Consider the following 20,833-nt stretch of genomic DNA (forward strand, 5'->3'; position numbering starts at 1 on the left):
GTGGGCAGAAAGTCCCTGTTTCCGCGCTGTATCTCTAAACATGCCAGCACACAGTGGGTTTATGCTTCAATATTACCCACTATCACCCAGGACTGCACTGGCACCTTCACAAGTTACAGGAGTAGAATTAGGCCATCGAGTCTACTCTGCACAAGTCCCTCCTGGCTGCGTTTGGCCCATACCCCTCCAAACCGTTCCTGTCAAAATATCTTTTAAATGTTGTCCTAGTACCTGCCTCAACCACCTCCTCCGGCACCTCGTTCCATGCACCCACCACCCAGTCTCTCGGGTTCAGATTAAATCTTTCCCCTCTCACCGTGAATCTTATAGAAACTTACAAAATTCTTAAGGGGTTGGACAGGCTAGATGCAGGAAGATTGTTCCCGATGTTGGGGAAGTCCAGAACCAGGGGTCACAGCTTAAGGATAAGGGGGAAGTCTTTTAGGATCGAGATGAGAAAGATTTTTTTCACACAGAGAGTGGTGAATCTGTGGAATTCTCTGCCACAGAAGGTAGTTGAGGCCAGTTCATTGGCTATATTTAAGAGGGAGTTAGATGTGGCCCTTGTGGCTAAAGGGATCAGGGGGTATGGAGAGAAGGCTGGTACGGGATACTGAGTTGGATGATCAGCCATGATCATATTGCATGGCGGTGCTGGCTCGAAGGGCCGAATGGCCTACTCCTGCACCTAGTTTCTATGTTTCTATGTAAACCTATGTCCTCTGGTTCCTGATTCCCTACTCTGAGTGACTCATTTACCTTATCTAATCCATTCACCGTATCTATTCCCCTCATGATGTGAATTCTGGGCGGCACGGCGGTAGAGTTGCTGCCTCACAGCGCCAGAGACCCGGGTTCGATCCCGACCACGGGTGCTGTCTGTGCGGAGTTTGCACGCTCTCCCCGTGACCTGCGTGGGTTTCCACCAAGATCTTCGGGTTTCCTCCCACACTCCAAAGATGTACAGGTATGTAGGTTAATTGGCTCGGCACAAGTGTAAATTGTCCCGCGTGTGTAGGATGGTGTTAGTGTGCGGGGATCGCTGGTCAGTGCGGACTCGGTGGGGCCGAAGGGCCTGTTTCCGCGCTGTATCACTGAACTAAACTAAACCTCTACAAGGGGAGACTCAGCCACCAGCACTCCAAGGAATAAAGTCCTAGCCTGGCCAGCCTCTCCCTGTAGTCAGGCCCTCGAGTCCAGGCAACATCCTCGAGTGCTGCAAAGAAGATGGGAGTATACTGATCGTACAGCAAGAGCCTCAGTGCACACTGCACCCCTAACCCTGATTGCAGCCCAAGGTGTCGTGAATTCTACAGGCGGTCGTCCTGAAACAATAGACAATAGGTGCAGGAGGAGGCCATTTGGCCCTTCGAGCCAGCACTGCCATTCAATGTGATCATGGCTGATCATTCTCAATCAGTACCCCGTTCCTGCCTTCTCCCCATACCCCCTGACTCCACTATCCTTAAGAGCTCTATCTAGCTCTCTCTTGAATGCATTCAGAAAATTGGCCTCCACTGCCTTCTGAGGCAGAGAGTTCCACAGATTTACAACTCTCCGAGTGAAAACGTTTTTCCTCATCTCCGTTCTAAATGGCCTACCTCTTATTCTTAAACTGTGGCCCCTGGTTCTGGACTCCCCCAACATTGGGAACATGTTTCCTGCCTCTAACGTGTCCAACCTCTTAATAATCTTATACGTTTCGATAAGATCTCCTCTCATCCTTCTAAATTCCAGTGTATACAAGCCTAGTCGATCCAGTCTTTCAACATATGATAGTCCCGCCATTCCGGGAATTAACCTAGTAAACCTACGCTGCACGTCCTCAATAGCAAGAATATCCTTCCTCAAATTTGGAGACCAAAACTGCACACAGTACTCCAGGTGCAGTCTCACTAGGGCCCTGTACAACTGCACACAGTACTCCAGGTGCAGTCTCACTAGGGCCCTGTACAACTGCACACAGTACTCCAGGTGCAGTCTCACTAGGGCCCTGTACAACTGCACACAGTACTCCAGGTGCAGTCTCACTAGGGCCCTGTACAACTGCACACAGTACTCCAGGTGCAGTCTCACTAGGGCTCTGTACAACTGCACACAGTACTCCAGGTGCAGTCTCACTAGGGCCCTGTACAACGGTGTGTGGGCGTGCACAAGAAGGGGAACAAGAGGGATACTTTCTCACCTGACTTATTGTATCTCCAGGTGTGATCTTTCTTGACAGTAAACCTGAGATGGCGCACGAAGCGGACGCCCAGACTGGAGACGCCACCTTCGTGCAAGTCCGCCGCATCTTCTGGCTCCAACCTGCCACTGGACAAGATACCAACATCAGACAACAAAGGGGTTAGCGTCATAGAGTCACAGAGTGATACAGTGTGGAAACAGGCCCTTTGGCCCAACTCGCCCACACTGGCCAACAGTGTCCCAGCTACACTCGTCCCACTTACCTGCGTTTGGTCCATATCCCTCCAAACCCGTCCTATCCAACTGTTTCTCAAACGATGGGATAGTCCCAGCCTCAACTACCTCCTCTGGCAGCTCGTTCCACACACCCTCGAACCCCTCGGATTCCTATTAAATCTCTTCCCCTTCACTTTGAACCTAGGTCCTCAATGATTTGGCATCTATGTCAATGATTTGGCATCTATATCAATGATTTGTCATCCATATCAATGATTTGTCATCCATATCAATGATTTGTCGTCCATATCAATGATTTGTCATCCATATCAATGATTTGGCATCTATATCAATGATTTGTCATCTATGTCAATGATTTGTCATCTATGTCAATGATTTGGCATCTATGTCAATGATTTGGCATCTATATCAATGATTTGGCATCTATATCAATGATTTGTCATCAATATCAATGATTTGGCATCTATATCAATGATTTGTCATCCATATCAATGATTTGGCATCTATATCAATGATTTGTCATCTATATCAATGATTTGTCATCTATATCAATGATTTGTCATCCATATCAATGATTTGTCATCTATATCAATGATTTGACATCTACATCAATGATTTGTCATCAATGATTGGCATCTATATCAATGATTTGTCATCTATATCAATGATATTGCATCTATGTCAATGATTTGTCATCTATGTCAATGATATGGCATCTATGTCAATGATTTGGCATCTATGTCAATGATTTGGATGAGAACATAGAAGGCATGATTAGCCATTTTGCAGTAGACACTAAAGTGGGTGGTTTTGATGGTAGTGAAGATGGTTGTCATAAATTACAGCAGGACCCTTACAGAAAAATGTGAGGTGTTGCATTTTGGGAAGTCTAACAAGGGCAGGACCTGCACAGTGAATGGTAAGGCTCTGGGTAGTGTTGTAGAGCAGAGGGATCTCGGAGTGCTGGGGCATTGTTCCTTGAAAGTGGCATCACAGGTAGATAGGGTGGTCAAAAAGACTTGGCCGTCATCAGTCAGAGTAACGAGTATAGAAGTTGGCAGGTCGTGTTACAGTTGTACAAGGCATTGGTGAGGCCACATTTAGAGCATCGTGTTCAGTTTTGGTCACCCTGGTAGAGGAAAGATTTTTGTCAAGTCGGAAAGGGTGCAGAGAATATTTACGAGGATGTTGCCGGGACTCAAGGGCCTGAGCAATGGGAAGTGCAAGGAATAAACCTTCCTTTGGAGGTGTACAAAATCATGAGAGGAACAAATCAGGAAAATGCACAGAGAATTTTGCCCCGAGTAGAAGAATCGAGAACCACAGGTCACAGGTTTAAGGTGAGGTGGGAAATATATTTAATAGGAGCTCAGGTCTAAAAGGACAATCTGAAGAAGGGTCCCGATCCTTTTCCTATTCCTTTTCTCTATAGATGCTGTCTGACCCACTGTGTTACTCTAGCACTTCGTGTCTTCTTCCACCCCCCACCCAGGGGCAGCATCAGAGACCCGGGTTCGATCCTGACTACGGGTGCTGTCTGTACGGAGTTTGTACCCGGGACCGTGTGGGTTTTCTCAGAGATTTTCGGTTTCCTCTCACCTTCCAAAGATGTACTGGTTTGTAGGCTAATTGGCTTGGTAAAATTGTAAACTAAAATGTCCCTAGTGTGTGTGTGTGTGTGTGTGTGTGTGTGTGTGTGTGTGTGTGGTCGGCGCGAAGGGCCTGTTTCGGTTGCTGTATCTCTAAACTAAACTAAAGAGCATGGGACAGCTGGAGGTGAAAGGGGCGGCAGAAACGGCAAGCTTTGACTTAATTATCTGAACCAGACTAAAAATGAGCGGAGAGGGCGGGAAGAAGACACGAACGAGGCAGCTGCTCAACAAGATTTGGAAAGATAAACGGTTCTTACAAGTAAGAGGGTCCCAGATCGGCAGCAGATTCTGGCTCTGGAGTCAGCCGGGCCTGCAGTGTGGCTCCGTAGGTGGATCCGATATGCTGGAGAGCGCTGGTGAGATGGGACAGCAGAACCGACACCACTTCTTTCTCCTTTAAAAGAGAGAGAATACAAAGAGCAAAGGCGATCAGTGGAACCAGTCAGAGTTGATTCATTCAAAAGGCAATGATGGAACTCAAATTGGTAACTCAAATCTCACTGCACTTTAATTGGTACGTGACAATAAATTGATCTTGAAATATTGATTTTTTTTTTTGTGTAAATAAGAGGATGTTAGCAATTGGGATGTACCGCGAGCTGAGAACGGCTTCCTCGAAGGACCACCGGATAGACACAAAACGCTGGAGTAACTCAGCGGGTCAGGCAGCATCTCTGGAGAGGAGGAATGGGTGACGTTTTGGGTCAAGACCCTTCTTCAGACCGTCGGCTGTCTCACAACGGCAGAGCGGTCTCAGGAACTCACTGCAACTGTGGACTTGATGGCAGCTGCTACCTCCCAGAGACACCTGGCCCTCTCTGTCTATTATTGTAGTATTCAACTGACTGAATGAGAGTTGAAAAACGAGATGGACAGTCCTCATGGTTTGTTTTTTAGAGATACGGCGCCAAAACAGGCCCTTCAGCCCACCGAGTCCGCACTGACCATCCATCCCCACACGAGGGACAATTTACGCTTTTACCAAGCCAATTAACCTACAAACCTGTGCATGGGAGGAAAGTGAACAGCGATCCCCGCTCACACAAGGGACAAAGGTTTACAATTATGCCAAGGCAATCGACCTACAAACCTGCACGTCCTTGGACTGTGGGAGATCCCGGAGATTCTCCAGAGATCCCAGAGAAAACCCACGCAGGTCACGGGGAGAGCAGACAAGCACCCTTGGTCGGGATGGAACCCGGGTCTCTGGTGCTGCAAGCGCTGTAGGGCAGGAACTCTACCGCTGCGCCACCGTGTCGCCCGGACCGGGATCGGGATTGGAGTTGACCGAGTCCTTGTTCCCACCACACAGCTAAGGACATGAGGTCTGTCCATCTGGTTTTCCAACTATCATTCTGCCGTTTGGATATTACAATAATGGTGGAAAAATAGACGTGATTAATCTTCGGAGAGTTCATGAGTCTTACCGGGTTGTTATTGCCAAGTGAACCATGGAGACTGGGTACAGCAGCCTCTGGTGTATGTCTGGTGCCTACATTTGGTTCCACTGGCATGCACGCCTTCCGCCTTCTTAGCTGTTTCTTCTTCCTGGAATCTGGAATAACAAAAAAAAACAATCATACTTTTACAAAGCGTATACACCACAACACCACACGCCCAGCTCCACGTGTTCATAAGTGATAGGAACAGAATTAGGCCGTTCGGCCCATCAAGTCTACTCCGCCATTCAATCATGGCTGATCTATCTTTCCCTCTTAACCCCATTCTTCTGCCTTCTCCAGAACAAGGGGCCATAGTTTAAGAATAAGGGGTAGGCCATTTAGAACGGAGATGAGGAAAAACCTTCTTCAGTCAGAGAGTTGTGAATCTGTGGAATTCTCTGCCTCAGAAGGCAGTGGAGGCCAATTCTCTGAATGCATTCAAGAGAGAGCTGGATAGAGCTCTTAAGGATAGCGGAGTCAGGGGATATGGGGAGAAGGCAGGAACGGGGTACTGATTGAGAATGATAAGCTATGATCACATTGAATGGCGGTGCTGGCTCGAAGGGCCGAATGGCCTCCTCCTGCACCTATTGTCTATTGTCTATTGACCCCATACTAATTAAGCTCCATGTGAGTGCTGCATGTTTCTCCATCCCCTCTGCTTTCTCCCCCCCACCCCCCCATGGTATACACCTCTATAAGGTCACCCCTCATCCTCCTGTGCTCCTAGGAATAAAGCCCTAGCCCGCTTTAACCTCTCCTTATAGCTCAGGTCCTCATGTTCTGGCAACATCTTCTTAATGTATTCCTATTAATGACGACATTTAGGGGCGGCACGGTGGCGCAGCGGTAGAGTTGCTGCTTTACAGCGAATGCAGCGCCGGAGACTCAGGTTCGATCCTGACTACGGGTGCTGTACTATAAGGAGTTTGTACGTTCTCCCCGTGACCTGCGTGGGTTTTCTCCGAGATCTTCGGTTTCCTCCCACACTCCAAAGACGTGCAGGTTTGTAGGTTAATTGACTGGGTAAATGTAAAAATTGTCCCTAGTGTGTGTAGGATAGTGTTAATGTGCGGGGATCGCTGGGCGGCGCGGACTTGGTGGGCCGAAAGGGCCTGTTTCCATGCTGTATCTGGAATTTGAAAAATAAATAAATAATAATAATATTGCTTGCGTTCTCACCGAGATCTTCGGTTTACTCCCACACTCCAAAGACGTGCAGGTGTGTAGATTGATTCGCTTGGTAAATGTAAAAAAATTGTCCCAAGTGGGTGTAGGATAGTGTTAATGTGCAGGGATCGCTGGTCGCCGCGGACTCGGTGGGCCAAAAGGGCCTGTTTCCATGCTCTATCTCTAAACTAAACTAAATATGCTTTGTGGCCCCTCGGTCTAGACTCACACGGGAAATAGAGGTGGGAACGGGGAGGCATGTTGAATCTTACTTCAATGCGTACAAACGTATGAAGGGATGACTATTTGAAAAGGTGGCTAAATAATCACTCTTATTTGAATTTGTTCTTACTATGGAAAGAGATTCGACAAGCAGGGTTCCCGAGAGAGGCGAAGATGAGGGCAGAACTAATAGATGTTCAAAATGACAAATGATTTTGATGGGAATAAATTTGTTCTGTCAGACTGGATGTTAACCAGAAAATTGCCACAAAACAGAAGGTGAGTCTCCATTACTACAGTGTTGCGGCTGGTGGGACTGCTGTCTCTGCACCAGAAACCCCCGGCATTCCATCCTGCTTGTAGAAGTTAGTGTAAGAAAATAACTGCAGACGCTGGTACAAATCGAAGGTATTTATCTCACAAAATACCGGGGTAACTCAGCGGGTCAGGAGAAGGAATGGGTGACGTTTCGGGTCGAGACCCTTCTTCAGCTTGTAGAAGTCACCTCGAATTGGAGAATTCAACGTACGTACCATTGGGCTGTGGGCTACCCAAGCGAAATAGGAGGTGCTGTTCCTCTAATTTGCCGGCAGTCTCACTCTTCCATGAAGAATGAGACTTCGCTAAACCACGAGAAATCAGTCTGAAAGACGGCCCCTTTATATTGAATGATCCGAGAGCTTTTAAACCCTACTTTTTCCATTCCCCGCCCACCAAATCTCTACCTCTCATTAGTTTAGTTTAGAAATAGAGAATGGAAACAGGCCTTTCAGCCTACCAAGTCCACGCCGACCAGCGATCCCCATACCCTGCACACCAAGGATAAGTTGCAATTTTTACCGAAGCCAATTAACCTACAAACGTGTATGTCCGAGTTGGGAGTGTGGGAGGTAGAAACTCCATACAGACAGCAGCCGAAGCCAGGATGGAACCCGGGTCTCTGGCGATGTAGGGACAGCAACTCCAGCGCTGCGCCCCTTATCTCTTTCTTGAAGGTACAGACTCTTTCCAATCCTAACTTAACGGGATTTGCAGAAGGCTGTGTGACAGGAGATCCACTGCCGTGACTGTATCACCTGGATTCCATCTTTGGGGTGGATTTGCCCACACGTGTACACATTTGCACGGTTTATACAGTGGCACGGACACATACCTCGCTGGCACATCTTCCCGCAGTCATTTGGCTCACGTGTGGCCACGTTCATACCTCGTAAGCGCTGCAGGGAGATCTACAATGTAAAAAGGCTTGGATTAGCAATAGGACGGAGTGATGGCATTCATCCATAACGTAAAGATGACATTCTACATTCGGTGTGAAAGCATTCTTAACTCTAACCACTGCTCGGCACGGTGGCGCAGCGGTAGAGTTTCTGCCAGAGACCCGGGTTCGATCCTGACCACGGGCGCAGTCTGTACGGAGTTTGCACGTTCTCCCCGTGACCTGCGTGGGATTTCTCCAGGTGCTCCGGTTTCCTCCCGCACGCCAAAGAGGTACATGTTTGTAGGCTAATTGGCTTGGTACAATTGTACATCTTCCCCAGTGTGTGTGGGATAGCATTAGCATGCGGGGATCGCCGGTCGGCGCGGTCTCGGTGAAACTGGCGTGGCTAAACCCGGGTCTCTGACACCGTAAGCCAGCAACTCTACTGCTGCACCACGACGCCTCTCAGACGCTTACTGCTTCTTTGTAAATTTGCCGACAAAAGTTAGAGGATGTTGCCAGGATTCGAGGGCCTGAGTTACCGGGAGTAGTTCAACAGGCTATATGACTTTATTCCTTGTGTAAGAAAATAACTGCAGATGCTGGTACAGTCTGAAGAAGGGTCTCGACCCGAAACGTCACCCGCTCCTTCTCTCCTGAGATGCTGCCTGACCCGCTGAGTTACTCCAGCATTTTGTGAATAAATACTTTATTCCTTGTAGCGCAGGAGGATGAGGGGTGATCTTTTCGAGGTGTATAAAATCACGAGAGGAGTAGAAAAGGGGAGTACATAGTCTTTGACCCAGATTAGGGGAATCAAGAACCAGAGGACATGGGTTTAAGATGAGAGGGAACAGCAGCTTTGATAGGAACCCGAGGGATAACTTTATCATACAGAGGGCGGTGGGTTTATGGAATGAGCTGCCTGAAAAGGTAGTTGAGGAAAGCTCTATAACAGCATTTAATGAGATTAGGCGGCAGAGTAGCATGGCGGAGTAGACTCGATGTGCTGAATGACCTAATTCTAGTCCGATAACTTGTGAGCTTGGATAGGTGCATGGAGAGGAAAGGTTTACATGGGTTCGGCCCAAACGCGGGCAAATAGGACAGGCTTGGATGGGGCATCGTTTCCTTGAGCTTGTTGATGCAACCAATGCGGACGATGGGTGCTCCCGAAAATGGCACGACCAAAGACCAACAGAGGCCACGGTCTCCGAGCCGAATCCTATAGTACCAGAGCTGTCTGCCTAGTCCACTGCCGATTTTACGGCAACCGATGGCCTGGTGCCTCCTTTAATGCGGGCCAAATTACGAGAGTACACTTGAAATCCTCCTCATAAAACATGGTGCCTAGGCCGGGTGAGGCGGTCGGCTTCAAACTCGTCGGGACTTCTGCACCGATCGGCGGGTCGAATTTGCCCCCTGCGGCCGGGGCTCTGGAACTCCGGCCCGGCCGGAGCCGGCAGATCCGCCCCCATAGCCGACTTCCGCCGCCCGGTATTGCGGAGGCCTAGGCAGACAGCTCTGGTACTATAGGATTCGGCTCGGAGACTGTGGCCTCTGTTGGTCTGGCAAAAGACGTACAGGTATGTAGGTTAATTGACTGGGTAAATGTAAAAAAACAAAATTGTCCCTAAAGTGTGTAGGATAGTGTTAATGTGCGGGGATCGCTGGGCGGCGCGGACTCGGTGGGCCGAAGGGCCTGATTCTGCGCTGCATTTCTAAAAAAATACCCCAAAAAAACGGATATGTTCAAAGACTGGAGCGACTAGGCTTGTATACACTGGAATTTAGACGGATGAGAGGGGATCTTATCGAAACGTACAAGATTATTAAGGGGTTGGACACGTTAGAGGCAGGAAACATGTTCCCAATGTTGGGGGAGTCCAGAACAAGGGGCCACAGTTTAAGAATAAGGGGTAGTCCATTTAGAACGGAGATGAGGAAAAACCTTTTCAGTCAGAGTTGTGAATCTGTGGAATTCTCTGCCTCAGAAGGCAGTGGAGGCCAATTCTCTGGATGCATTCAAGAGAGAGCTAGATAGAGCTCTTAAGGATAGTGGAGTCAGGGGGTATGGGGAGAAGGCAGGAACGGGGTACTGATTGAGAATGATCAGCCATGATCACATTGAGTGGCGGTGCTGGCTCAAAGGGCCGAATGGCCTCCTCCTGCACCTATTGTCTATTATCTCCATTCCCTTTGTCCTGTTTTCACACCTTACACTTCTTTATCTGTGCACCTCCCTGACATCAGTCTGAAGAAGGGTCTCGACCCAAAACGTCACCCATTCCCTCTCTCCAGAGATGCTGCCTGTCCCACTGTGTTACTCCACCTTTTTGTGTCTGTCCTTTCTGGGTTAGATCAAGGACAATGTAGTATAGATCATTGTTAGCTGGTAGAAAGTAACAAGGCAAACAGAGATAAAATGTAGTCGGAGACAGTAAGACTGGTCGGTGATCTGGGAAGGGGGAGAGATGGAGAGAAAGAGGGAAAACAAGGGTTCTTGAAGTTAGATAAGTCAATGTTCATACCGCTGGGGTGTGAGCTGCCCAAGAGGAATAAGAGGTGCTGTTCCTCCAATTTGCGTTGGGCCTCACTCTGACAATGGAGGAGGCCCAGGTCAGAAAGGTCAGTGTGGGAATGGGAGGGGGAGTTGAAGTGCTGAGCCACCGGGAGATCAGGTAGGTTTAGGCGGACTGAGCGGAGGTATTCAGCGGAACGATGGGCGAGCCTGCGCTTGGTCTCGCCGATGTAGAGGAGGCCTGCGGTTGCCAGATCCCAGATAATCCAGAAAGGCTCTGGAAGCAAGGGTGGTGGAAAATCATGGTGGACCTGTGTTTATTTGATAAGTACTATAGCAACATTTAAAAGACATCTGGACAAATACTTGGATACTAGGAAAGATTTAAAGGGACACGGGGCAGAGGTAAATGGGACTAGGTTAGATGGGGCATCTTATAGACAATAGGTGCAGGAGTAGGCCATTCGGCCCTTCAAGCCAGCACCGCCATTCAATGTGATCATAGCTGATCATTCACAATCAGTACCCCGTTCCTGCTTTCTCCCCATACCCCCTGACTCCACCATCTTTAAGAGCACTATCTAACTCTCTCTTGAAAGCATCCAGAGAATTGGCCTCCACTGCCTTCTGAGGCAGAGAATTCCACAGATTGACAACTCTCTGACTGAAAAAGTTTTTCCTCGTCTCCGTTCTAAATGTCCTACCCCTTATTCTTAAACTGCGGCCCCTGGTTCTGGACTCCCCCCAACATCGGGAACATGTTTCCTGCCTCTTGCGTGTCCAATCCCTTAATAATGTTAGTATATGAAAATAACTGAAGATGCTGGTACAAATCGAAGGTATTTATTCACAAAATGCTGGAGTAACTCAGCGGGTCAGGCAGCATCTCGGGAGAGAAGGGATGGGTGATGTTTCGGGTCGAGACCCTTCTTCAGACTGATAATCTTATGTGTCTTAGTCGGCATGGATGAGTTGTCCCGTGCTGAAGGGGCTCCGAGACTCTGGTCGGGACATCTGTGCTATACTTGGTGCGTGACGTGACGGTAAAGAAGGCAAGCGCTACCTTAGCCTGCTGCCCGCAAGGTGAGTCGCTGCAGTTAGCCTGAGTGGATGCCTTGGGCTCAGGACGATTACAGTGCGCGCTCTGGCCCAGTGGCTGTGGGATCCGACGGGCATGCTCAGCGCCTGCAACACAGGGAAACAGTGTTCAGAGTTAAAGCAATTCGCAGCACAGCCAGAACCAGAACCAGAACCAGAACCAGAACCAGAACCAGATCAGGAGCAGAATTAGGCCATTCAGCCCAGAGTCTACTCCTTCGTTGAATTATGGCCCATCATTTTCAAGTGAGGTCAAGTTTATTTGTCACGTGCACACACACGATGTGCAGTGAAATGAAAGTGGCAATGCCTGCGGATTGTGCACAAAAAAAAAGAATTACAGTTACAGCATATAAATAAAGTTAATACAGAGAAGACAAAATTTAGTCCCTGGAGTTATAAAAGTTAACAGTCCTGATGGCCTGTGGGAAGAAACTCCGTCTCATCCTCTCCGTTTTCACAGCGTGACAGCGGAGGCGTTTGCCTGACCGTAGCAGCTGGAACAGTCCGTTGCTGGGGTGGCAGGGGTCCCTCATGATCTTGCTGGCTCTGGATCTGCACCTCCTGATGTATAGGTCCTGCAGGGGGGCGAGTGTAGTTCCCATGGTGCGTTCTGCCGAACGCACTACTCTCTGCAGAGCCATCCTGTCCTGGGCAGAGCTGTTCCCAAACCAGACTGTGATGTTGCCGGACAGGATGCTCTCTACAGCCCCAGAGTAGAAGCTTTGAAGGATCCTCAGAGACACTCTGAATTTCCTCAGCTGTCTAAGGTGGTAAAGGCGCTGCTTTGCCTTACCCACCAGTGCGGCAATGTGCGTTGCCCATGTCAGATCCTCTGTGATGTGGACTCCCAGGTATTTAAAACTGCTCACCCTATCCACAGTAGACCCATTTATCTCCAGTGGCGTGTACGTCCTTGGATGTTGGGCCCTTCTAAATTCCACAATCAGCCCCTTAATTTTTTTGACATCTCAACCCCACCCTGCCTTGTCCCCGTCACCTTTGACACCGTTACTAATCAAGACCCTAACCTGACCCCCTGAGGTAGCTGGGCCACACTCATGCTGGAGAGAGGACCGTTCAGTTGCCTGGTAACATCTGGGAAGAAACTGTAGATAAGACAAAATGCTGGGGTAACTCAGCGGGACAGGCAGCGTCTCTGGAGAGTAGGAACGGGCGACGTTTCGGGTCGAGACCCTTCTTCAGACTGAGAGTCAGGGGAGAGGGGGTCTAGACTCCCCTGCCCCCTCTGTTAACCATGTTACTCCTACTACCCCCAATCCCCCGCCATTCCTACACTACCCCCTCCTTCCTGAACCCACATCATTAAAACGAAGGGCCTGAAGAAGGGCTCCGACCCAAAACGTTGCCTATTCTTTTTCTCCGGAGGTGCTGCCTGACCCGCTGAGTTACTGCAGGAAGACAACTGCAGATGCTGGTACAAAACGAAGGTACCACAAAATGCTGGAGTAACTCAACGGGTCAGGCAGCATCTCTGGAGAGAAGGAATGGGTGACGTTTCGGGTCGAGACCCTTCTTCTGAATCGAAGGTATTTATTCACAAAATGCTGGAGTAACTCAGCAGGTCAGGCAGCATCTCAGGAGAGAAGGAATGGGTGACTTTTCGGACCCGAAACGTCACCCATTCCTTCTCTCCAGAGATGCTGCCTGTCCCCGCTGAGTTACTCCAGCATTTTGTGATACCTTCGCTGAGTTCCAGCAGCGTTTTGTGTCCATCTTCGGTATGAGCCAGCATCTGCAGTTCTTTTCTACAAGGTCTGACATCACAACTACTCCACAGAACATGTCCTCACTTTCCTGCCTCATAATTTAAAAAAACGTCCACTAGTCTCTGCGAGAATTCAAAGGCTCAATGATACTTTATCGGCACGTGTACCTAGTTTCAGATCTGAAGAAGGGTCTTGACCCGAAACGTCACCCATTCCTTCTCTCCAGAGATGCTGCCTGACCCCGCTGAGTTACTCCAGCATTTTGTGCCATCCTCAGGTACAGTGAAATCTTTGTTTTGCGTGCAACCCTAGTTAGATCATACAGCAGACCTCCCCTAGGCAGTGTAAGGTAAGAAAATAACTGCAGATGCTGGTACAAATCGAAGGTATTTATTCACAAAATGCTGGAGTAACTCAGCAGGTCAGGCAGCATCTCAGGAGAGAAGGAATGGGCAACGTTTCTGGTCGAAACACAAGAATAGTCCTATCTACTGCCTGCCACCTCCCATGGCAGCAGGCGGCCCTCTGCCTGCCCCCCCCCTTCGTTCTCGATGGCCCCCCATGCCAGGTTCTCCCCCCCCCCACGTTCTCGGCTGTCATAAGGCTAAAAGGAATAGTAGAATTAGGCCATTCGGCTCATCAAGTCTACTCCGCCATTCAATCATGGCTGATCTATCTCTCCCTGCTAACCCCATTCCCTGCCTTCTCCCCACCCATATTAGTCAAGAAGCTATCTATCTCTGCCTTTAAAAATATCCACTGACTTGGCCTCCACACCCCTCTGCGGCAAAGAATTCCACAGATTCACCACCCTCTGACTAAAGAAAGATTTCCTCGTCTCCTTCCTAAAAGAACGTCCTTTAATTCTGAGGCTGTGACCTCTAGTCCAAGACTCTCCCACTAGTGGAAACATTCTCTCCACATCCACTCTATCCAGGCCTGTCACTATTCAGTACGTTTCAATGAGGTCCCCCCCTCATTCTTCCAAACTGCAGCGAGTACAGGCCCAGTGCCGACAAACGCTCATCATAGCTTAACCCACTCAATCCTGGGATCGTTCTTGTAAACCTTTTCTGGTCCCTCTCCAGAGCCAGCACATCCTTCCTCAGATATGGGGCCCAAAATTGCACATGATAAGACAATAGACAATAGGTGCAGGAGTAGGCCATTCGGCTCTTCGAGCCAGCACCGCCATTCAATGTGATCACGGCTGATCATTCTCAATCAGTACCCCGTTCCTGCCTTCTCCCCATACCCCCTGACTCCGCTATCCTTAAGAGCTCTATTTAGCTCTCTCTTGAATGCATCCAGAGAATTGGCCTCCACTGCCTTCTGAGGCAGTGAATTCCACAGATTCACAACTCTCTGACTGAATTTTTTTTTCTTCATCTCCGTTCTAAATGGCCTACCCCTTATTCTTAAACTGTGGCCCCTGGTTCTGGACTCCCCCAACATTGGGAACATGTTTCCTGCCTCTAACGTGTCCAACGCCTTAATAATCTTATATGTTTCGATAAGATCCCCTCTCATCCTTCTAAATTCCAGTGTATACAAGCCTAGCCGCTCCAGTCTTTCAGCATATGACAGTCCCGCCATTCCGGGAATTAACCTAGTAAATGCGGCATATTCCAAATGCGGCCTTATAGAGCCTCAGCATCATGCCCCTGTATTAGCCAGCATTCGGTCACATATAGTTCTTACTAACCCTGGTTTTAGTTCTGTACTGCAGACTTTTATTTACATTTTTTTCCCCAACCTGTCTCTATCTAGCCAATTCCCCCTCCCGCTGTGTAGAAACACAGATCTGCAGATGCTGGCTGATCCACAAAAGGGCACGGAGTGCTGGGGGAACTCAGCGGATCAGGCTGCATCTCTGGAGAACATGGACGGGCTCGATGTTACAGGCCGAGGCACTTCTTCAGACTGATTGTGGTGGTGGTGGTGGGGGGGGGGGGGGGGGGGGGAGGAGAAGAAAACTGGAAAAGGGGATAAGCACAGCAAAGCGTGGCAGGTAATAGATCGACACGTGTGCCATTTTGTTTGGGGACAGGCAAATGGTTGGGACGAAGGCCAGAGTAAAGAACGGTAGGTGCGAGACAGGTTGGAAGAGTTGCAGATTGCGATGGCAGGGCAAGGGAATAGGTGGGAGTCCAGGCGGGGCACAGGAGAGGGAAGGGGGGGGGGGGGTCAGGGAGGCTGGGGAAGAAAGGGGGAGGGTTAGTTAGAGGTGACCTAAAATTGGACAATTCAACGTTTTCTTTGTTTCTACGTTTCCCCGATTTACTTCATCTGGAATAGCACAAAATACCAGCTTAGAAACACAAGAGTTGGCCGTTGAATCCCTCAAACCTGTGCTAACACATAACGCTACAGCAGGCCAGGCCCTTCGGCCCACAGCCTCCATGCCAGCATTCAATTAGGGCACAGCTGATCGACAGCTAAAAGCATCCACTTGCCTTAATTCAGCAAGAAAAATAAATGCAGTTTATGCAAAACAAGGGGAGAATATGGAACTACTACCACTAACGTAAAATAGCCATCGTGGCTGGGAATTGATTGAACATTTCAAAATGAGAAATGGATTGGTTCTTGGTTCTTGATCCTCCAAAATATTCCAAATGGAATTTAAACTGAAGGCGGTGAAAGGGAAAGTACTCTAAGGGTTGCAGAGTGAAGGCAGGAGTTGAGTGAAGGTAAAATCAAAGGAATCAACCAACTAAGGGGCCCAACACCGGCAGCTCATTTGCCTACGAGAGTTCTCACTTGAATAAGAGGAATCCCAGAAACGATGGGGTTAACAAACAATGAGCGTTTGAAGGCACTGGGCATTTACTCGCTGGAGTTTAAAAGGATGAGGGGGGACCTCATTGAAAATCACCGAATAATTAAAAGGCCTGGATAGCGTGGATGTGGAGAGGATGTTTCCACTAGTGGGAGAGTCCAGGACTAGAGGTCACGGCCTCAGAATAAAAGGACGCACCTTTAGAAAAGAGATGAGGAGGAATTTCTTTAGTCAGAGGGTTGTGAATCTGTGGAATTCATTGCCACAGACGACTGTGGAGGCCAAGTCAGTGGATATTTTTAAGGTGGAGATTGACCGATTCTAGATTAGTCAGGGGTTATGGGAAGAATGGCGTTGAGAATTCATGGGGGAGTCCAGAAGAAGGGGCCACGGTTTAAGAATAAGGGGTAGGCCATTTAGAACTGAGATGAGGAAAAACGTTTTCAGTCAGAGAGTTGTGAATCTGTGGAATTCTCTGCCTCAGAAGGCAGTGGAGGCCAATTCTCTGAATGCATTTAAGAGAGAGCTGGATAGAGCTCTAAAGGATAGCGGAGTCAGGGGGTATGGGGAGAAGGCAGGAACGGGGTACTGATTGAGAATGATCAGCCATGATCACATTGAATGGTGGTGCTAGCTCGAAGGGCCGAATGGCCTCCTCCTGCACCTATTGTCTATTGAGAATGAAAGATAAATCAGCCATGATTGAAAGGCGGAGATCTTTTGATGGGCCAAATGGCCTGATTCTGTTCCTATAACTTATGAAGATCCAAGAGCTACACTATATATAGGAAAGAACTGCAGATGCTAGCTTAAATCAAATGCTGGAGTAACTCAGCGGGTGAGGCAGTATCCCGGGAGAGAAGGAAATGGGTGACGTTTCGTGTCGAGTCCCTTCTTCAGACTGATCAGTCTGAAGAAGGGTCTCGACCCAAAACGTCACCCATTCCTTCTCTCCCGAGATGCTGCCCGACCCGCTGAGTTACTCCAACATTTTGTGTCTGCCCAAGAGCTACACTAGCCAGGGTGATGAAGGAAAGTGTAGAGATCAGGAAATGACCCATGGTACCTCTTTCTCTCGTCGATTCCGTGCACTGATCCAATCCTGGTTCCTCCCTCGGATTCTCGTTCTGCTGTGGATCCTGGTTTTCATCTTCTTCCATAGTTCCAGGTCAGGAATCCCGAGGCAGCGCTGGCAAAACTGAAGAGAGAGCAAACAGGCAGCTGAAGGGATGCTAGTTCAATCGGTAGTAGGGTTGCCAACTTCCTCACTCCCAAATACGGGACAAGGTGGCGTCATCGCCCCGCGCCCCCTCGTGACCTCACCCAGCCAGCGGCCGCCTGCTCCCGTTCCACGAATGGCGGCCGCCCGGGCCCGGGCGGCCGCCATTGGTGGAGCGGGAGGCACGTGGCCGCTGGCTAGGTGAGGTCACATGGCGGTGGCGTCATCCTCTGTCCCTTCTTCGGGAGTGAGGAAGTTGGCAACCCTACTAATACGGGACAAGGGCGGTCCCGTACGGGACAAACCAAACTTAGCCCAAAATACGGGGCGTCCCGGCTGACACGGGACAGTTGGCGACCCTAATCGGCCGTAAGGAAGGCAAACGCAATGCCAGCATTTACTTCGAGGCGACTAGAACATAAAAACAGGGATGCAATGCTGGGGCTCTATAGGGCGCTGGTCAGACCGCATTTGGAGTACAGTACTGTGAGCAATTTTGGGCCCCATATCCGAGGAAGGATGTGCTGGGACTGGAGAGGGTCCAGAGGAGGTTTACAAGAATTATCCCAGGAGTGAGTGGGTTAACACATGATGAGCATTTGACGGCACTGGGCCTGTACTCGCTGGAGTTTAGAAGGATGAGGGAGGGGTGGGGAACCTCAATGTGCGTGTGTGTGTATGTGTGCATGTGCGTGTGTGTGTATGTGGGCATATGTGCCTGTGTGTGTACATGGCAATCGTCCATGGGGTCACCACTTCCATCTCCGTCTGATCAGGTCAAAGGTTCAAGACCCAGGCTGAAGGCCTCGCCATGAGCAATCCTTTTATTGCACGTGCAGCTCACCAAATAGTGAAAGGCCTGGAGAGAGCGGATGTGGAGAGGATGTTTCCACTAGCGGGAGAGTCTAGGACCAGAGGGCACAGCCTCAGAATTAAAGGACGTTCCTTTAGGAAGGAGACGAGGAGGAATTTCTTTAGTCAGAGGGTGGTGAATCGGTGGAATTCATTGCCACAGAAGGCTGTGGAGGCCACAAGTCAGTGGATATTTTACAGCAGAGGTGGATAGATTCTTGATTAGTGCGGATGTCAAGGGTTATGGGGAGAATGAGGTTGAGGGGGAGAGAAAGATCAGCCACGATTGAATGGCGGAGTAGACCTGATGGGCCGAATGGCCTGATTCTATTCCTCTCACTTATGAATGAGGAACACTGCACTGCACATGGCTCTTCATGACAACAAAGTCAAACTCTCAGGTTAACCTAAATACAGGTTTGACTCGAAGGTATTTATTCACAAAATGATGGAGTAACTCAGCGGGTCAGGCAGCATCTCAGGAGAGAAGGAATGGGTGACTTTTCGGGTCGTCACCCATTCCTTCTCTCCTGAGATGCTGCCTGACCTGCTGAGTTACTCCAGCATTTTGTGAATAAATACCTTCGATTCAGAAGAAGGGTCTCGACCCGAAAAGTCACCCATTCCTTCTCTCCTGAGATGCTGCCTGACCTGCTGAGTTACTCCAGCATTTTGTGAATATATACCTTCGATTTGTACCAGCATCTGCAGTTATTTTCTTACACTACAGGTTTGATTCAATCACTTCATTGACCAGTATTAGGCAGTTTAGAAAATCCTTGGCAGTTTCTTTATTATTGTTCAAAGTCATTTGATTTTTAAGATTACATTGCACCCATAAAAAAGACATTATCTTTGGCATTGTCACTACGAGTCACATAATATACTTTACTGTGGCGCCCATAATAGTAATAGGACTTCTAATTCTCTTTTGACTGAATGGAAAGATACAGTATGGAAACAGGCTCGTCAGCCCACCAGGACCATTGATTTAGATTTAGAGATACAGCGCGGAAACAGGCCCTTCGGCCCACCGAGTCCGCGCCGCCCAGCGATCCCCGCACATTAACACTATCCTACACACACTAGGGACAATTTTTTCATTTACCCAGTCAATTAACCTACATACCTACACGTCTATGGAGTGTGGGAAGAAACCGAAGATCTCGGAGAAAACCCACGCAGGTCACGGGGAGAACGTACAAACTCCGTACAGACGGCGCCCGTAGTCAGGATCGAATCTGAGTCTCAGGCGCTGCATTCCCTGTAAGGCAGCAACTCTACCGCTGCGCCACCGTGCCGCCGTGATAACCAGTTCTATGTTGTCTCACTTTCTCATCCACTCCCTACACACTCAAGGCAACGTATGGAGGCCAATGAACCCACTTACCCGCATGTCTTTGGGAAGTGGCAGGGAACCGGAGCACCCGGAGGAAACCCACACGATCGCATTAGGGATCCCACTATATTTAGTTCAGAGTTTGGAGATACGGCACGGAAACAGGCCCTTCGGCCCACCGCGTCCACCCAGACCGTCGACCACCCGTTCACACTAGGTTTGTGTGATCTCACTTACACATCCATTCTCTACACACAAGGTGCAATTTATAGCGGGCAATTAAGTTACAAACCCATACGTCTTTGGAATTTTAGGTCAGAGATACAGCGCGAAAACAGGTCTTACACTGACGACACAGAGAGGCAGAGAGTTGCTGCCTCACAGCGCCAGAGTCCCGGGTTCGATCCCGACTACGGGTGCTGTCTGTACGGAGTTTGTACATTCTCCCCGTGAACTGCGTGGGTTTTCTCCGAGATCTTCGGTATCCTCCCACACTCCAAAGACGTACCGGTTTGGACGTTAATTGGCTTGGAATTTAAAAATGTAAAAATTAGTCCCTAATGTGTGTAGGATAGTGTTGATGTGTGGGGATGGCTGGTCGGTGCAGAAACGGGCCTGTTTCCGAGCTGTATCTCTAAACTAAACTAAATCCTGGGAATCATCCACGACTTCGTCAATGCCCAAAGCACTGCTTTCTTTCAAGTCAAGTCAAGTTTATTTGTCACATACACATACAAGATGTGCAGTGAAATGAAAGTGGCAACGCCTGCGGATTGTGCAAAAAAATTTCAATTACCACATTAAAATTAAAATTGATACAGAAAAAAATGTAGCCCCTGGAGATATAATAGTTAACAGTCCTGATGGCGTGTGGGAAGAAACTCCGACTCATCCTCTCCGTTTTCACAGCGTGACAGCGGAGGCGTTTGCCTGACCGTAGCAGCTGGAACAGTACGTTGCTGGAGTGGTAGGGGTCCCTCATAATCTTGCTTGCTCTTGATCTGCAATGTCTACTTTCAATAAACCACACAAGTCAGAAATACAAGGTCAAAACCACACTATAATAACAAGGGAGCACTGTACTACCTGCTTTCAGAAGCACTTTCAGGGCCGATTTCGTTTTTAGTTTTAGAGATACAGCGCCGAAACAGGCCCTTCGGCCCTCCGGGTCCGCGCTGTCC

The 20,833-nt window shown here is 49.0% G+C and overlaps 1 protein-coding gene across 3 annotated transcripts in view; it reads right to left on the reverse strand.

Moving 5' to 3' along the window:
* The window catches only part of scaf1 (SR-related CTD-associated factor 1), a 59,076-nt gene that overhangs the window by 20,876 nt on the left and 17,367 nt on the right, over positions 1-20,833 (reverse strand). For all 3 annotated transcript variants that reach the window (XM_078430798.1, XM_078430797.1, XM_078430799.1), the window contains exons 2-7: positions 17,309-17,440; positions 11,696-11,817; positions 8,064-8,139; positions 5,504-5,631; positions 4,334-4,470; positions 2,186-2,313 (exon numbers count right to left, since the gene is read on the reverse strand). In XM_078430798.1, the coding sequence (XP_078286924.1) occupies positions 2,186-2,313; positions 4,334-4,470; positions 5,504-5,631; positions 8,064-8,139; positions 11,696-11,817; positions 17,309-17,402 (685 nt within the window). In that variant the 5' untranslated portion in view covers positions 17,403-17,440. The remainder of the gene's footprint in view (positions 1-2,185; positions 2,314-4,333; positions 4,471-5,503; positions 5,632-8,063; positions 8,140-11,695; positions 11,818-17,308; positions 17,441-20,833) is intronic.

Source organism: Rhinoraja longicauda, chromosome 40 (assembly GCF_053455715.1).
Source record: "Rhinoraja longicauda isolate Sanriku21f chromosome 40, sRhiLon1.1, whole genome shotgun sequence".
Lineage (NCBI taxonomy): Eukaryota > Metazoa > Chordata > Chondrichthyes > Rajiformes > Arhynchobatidae > Rhinoraja > Rhinoraja longicauda.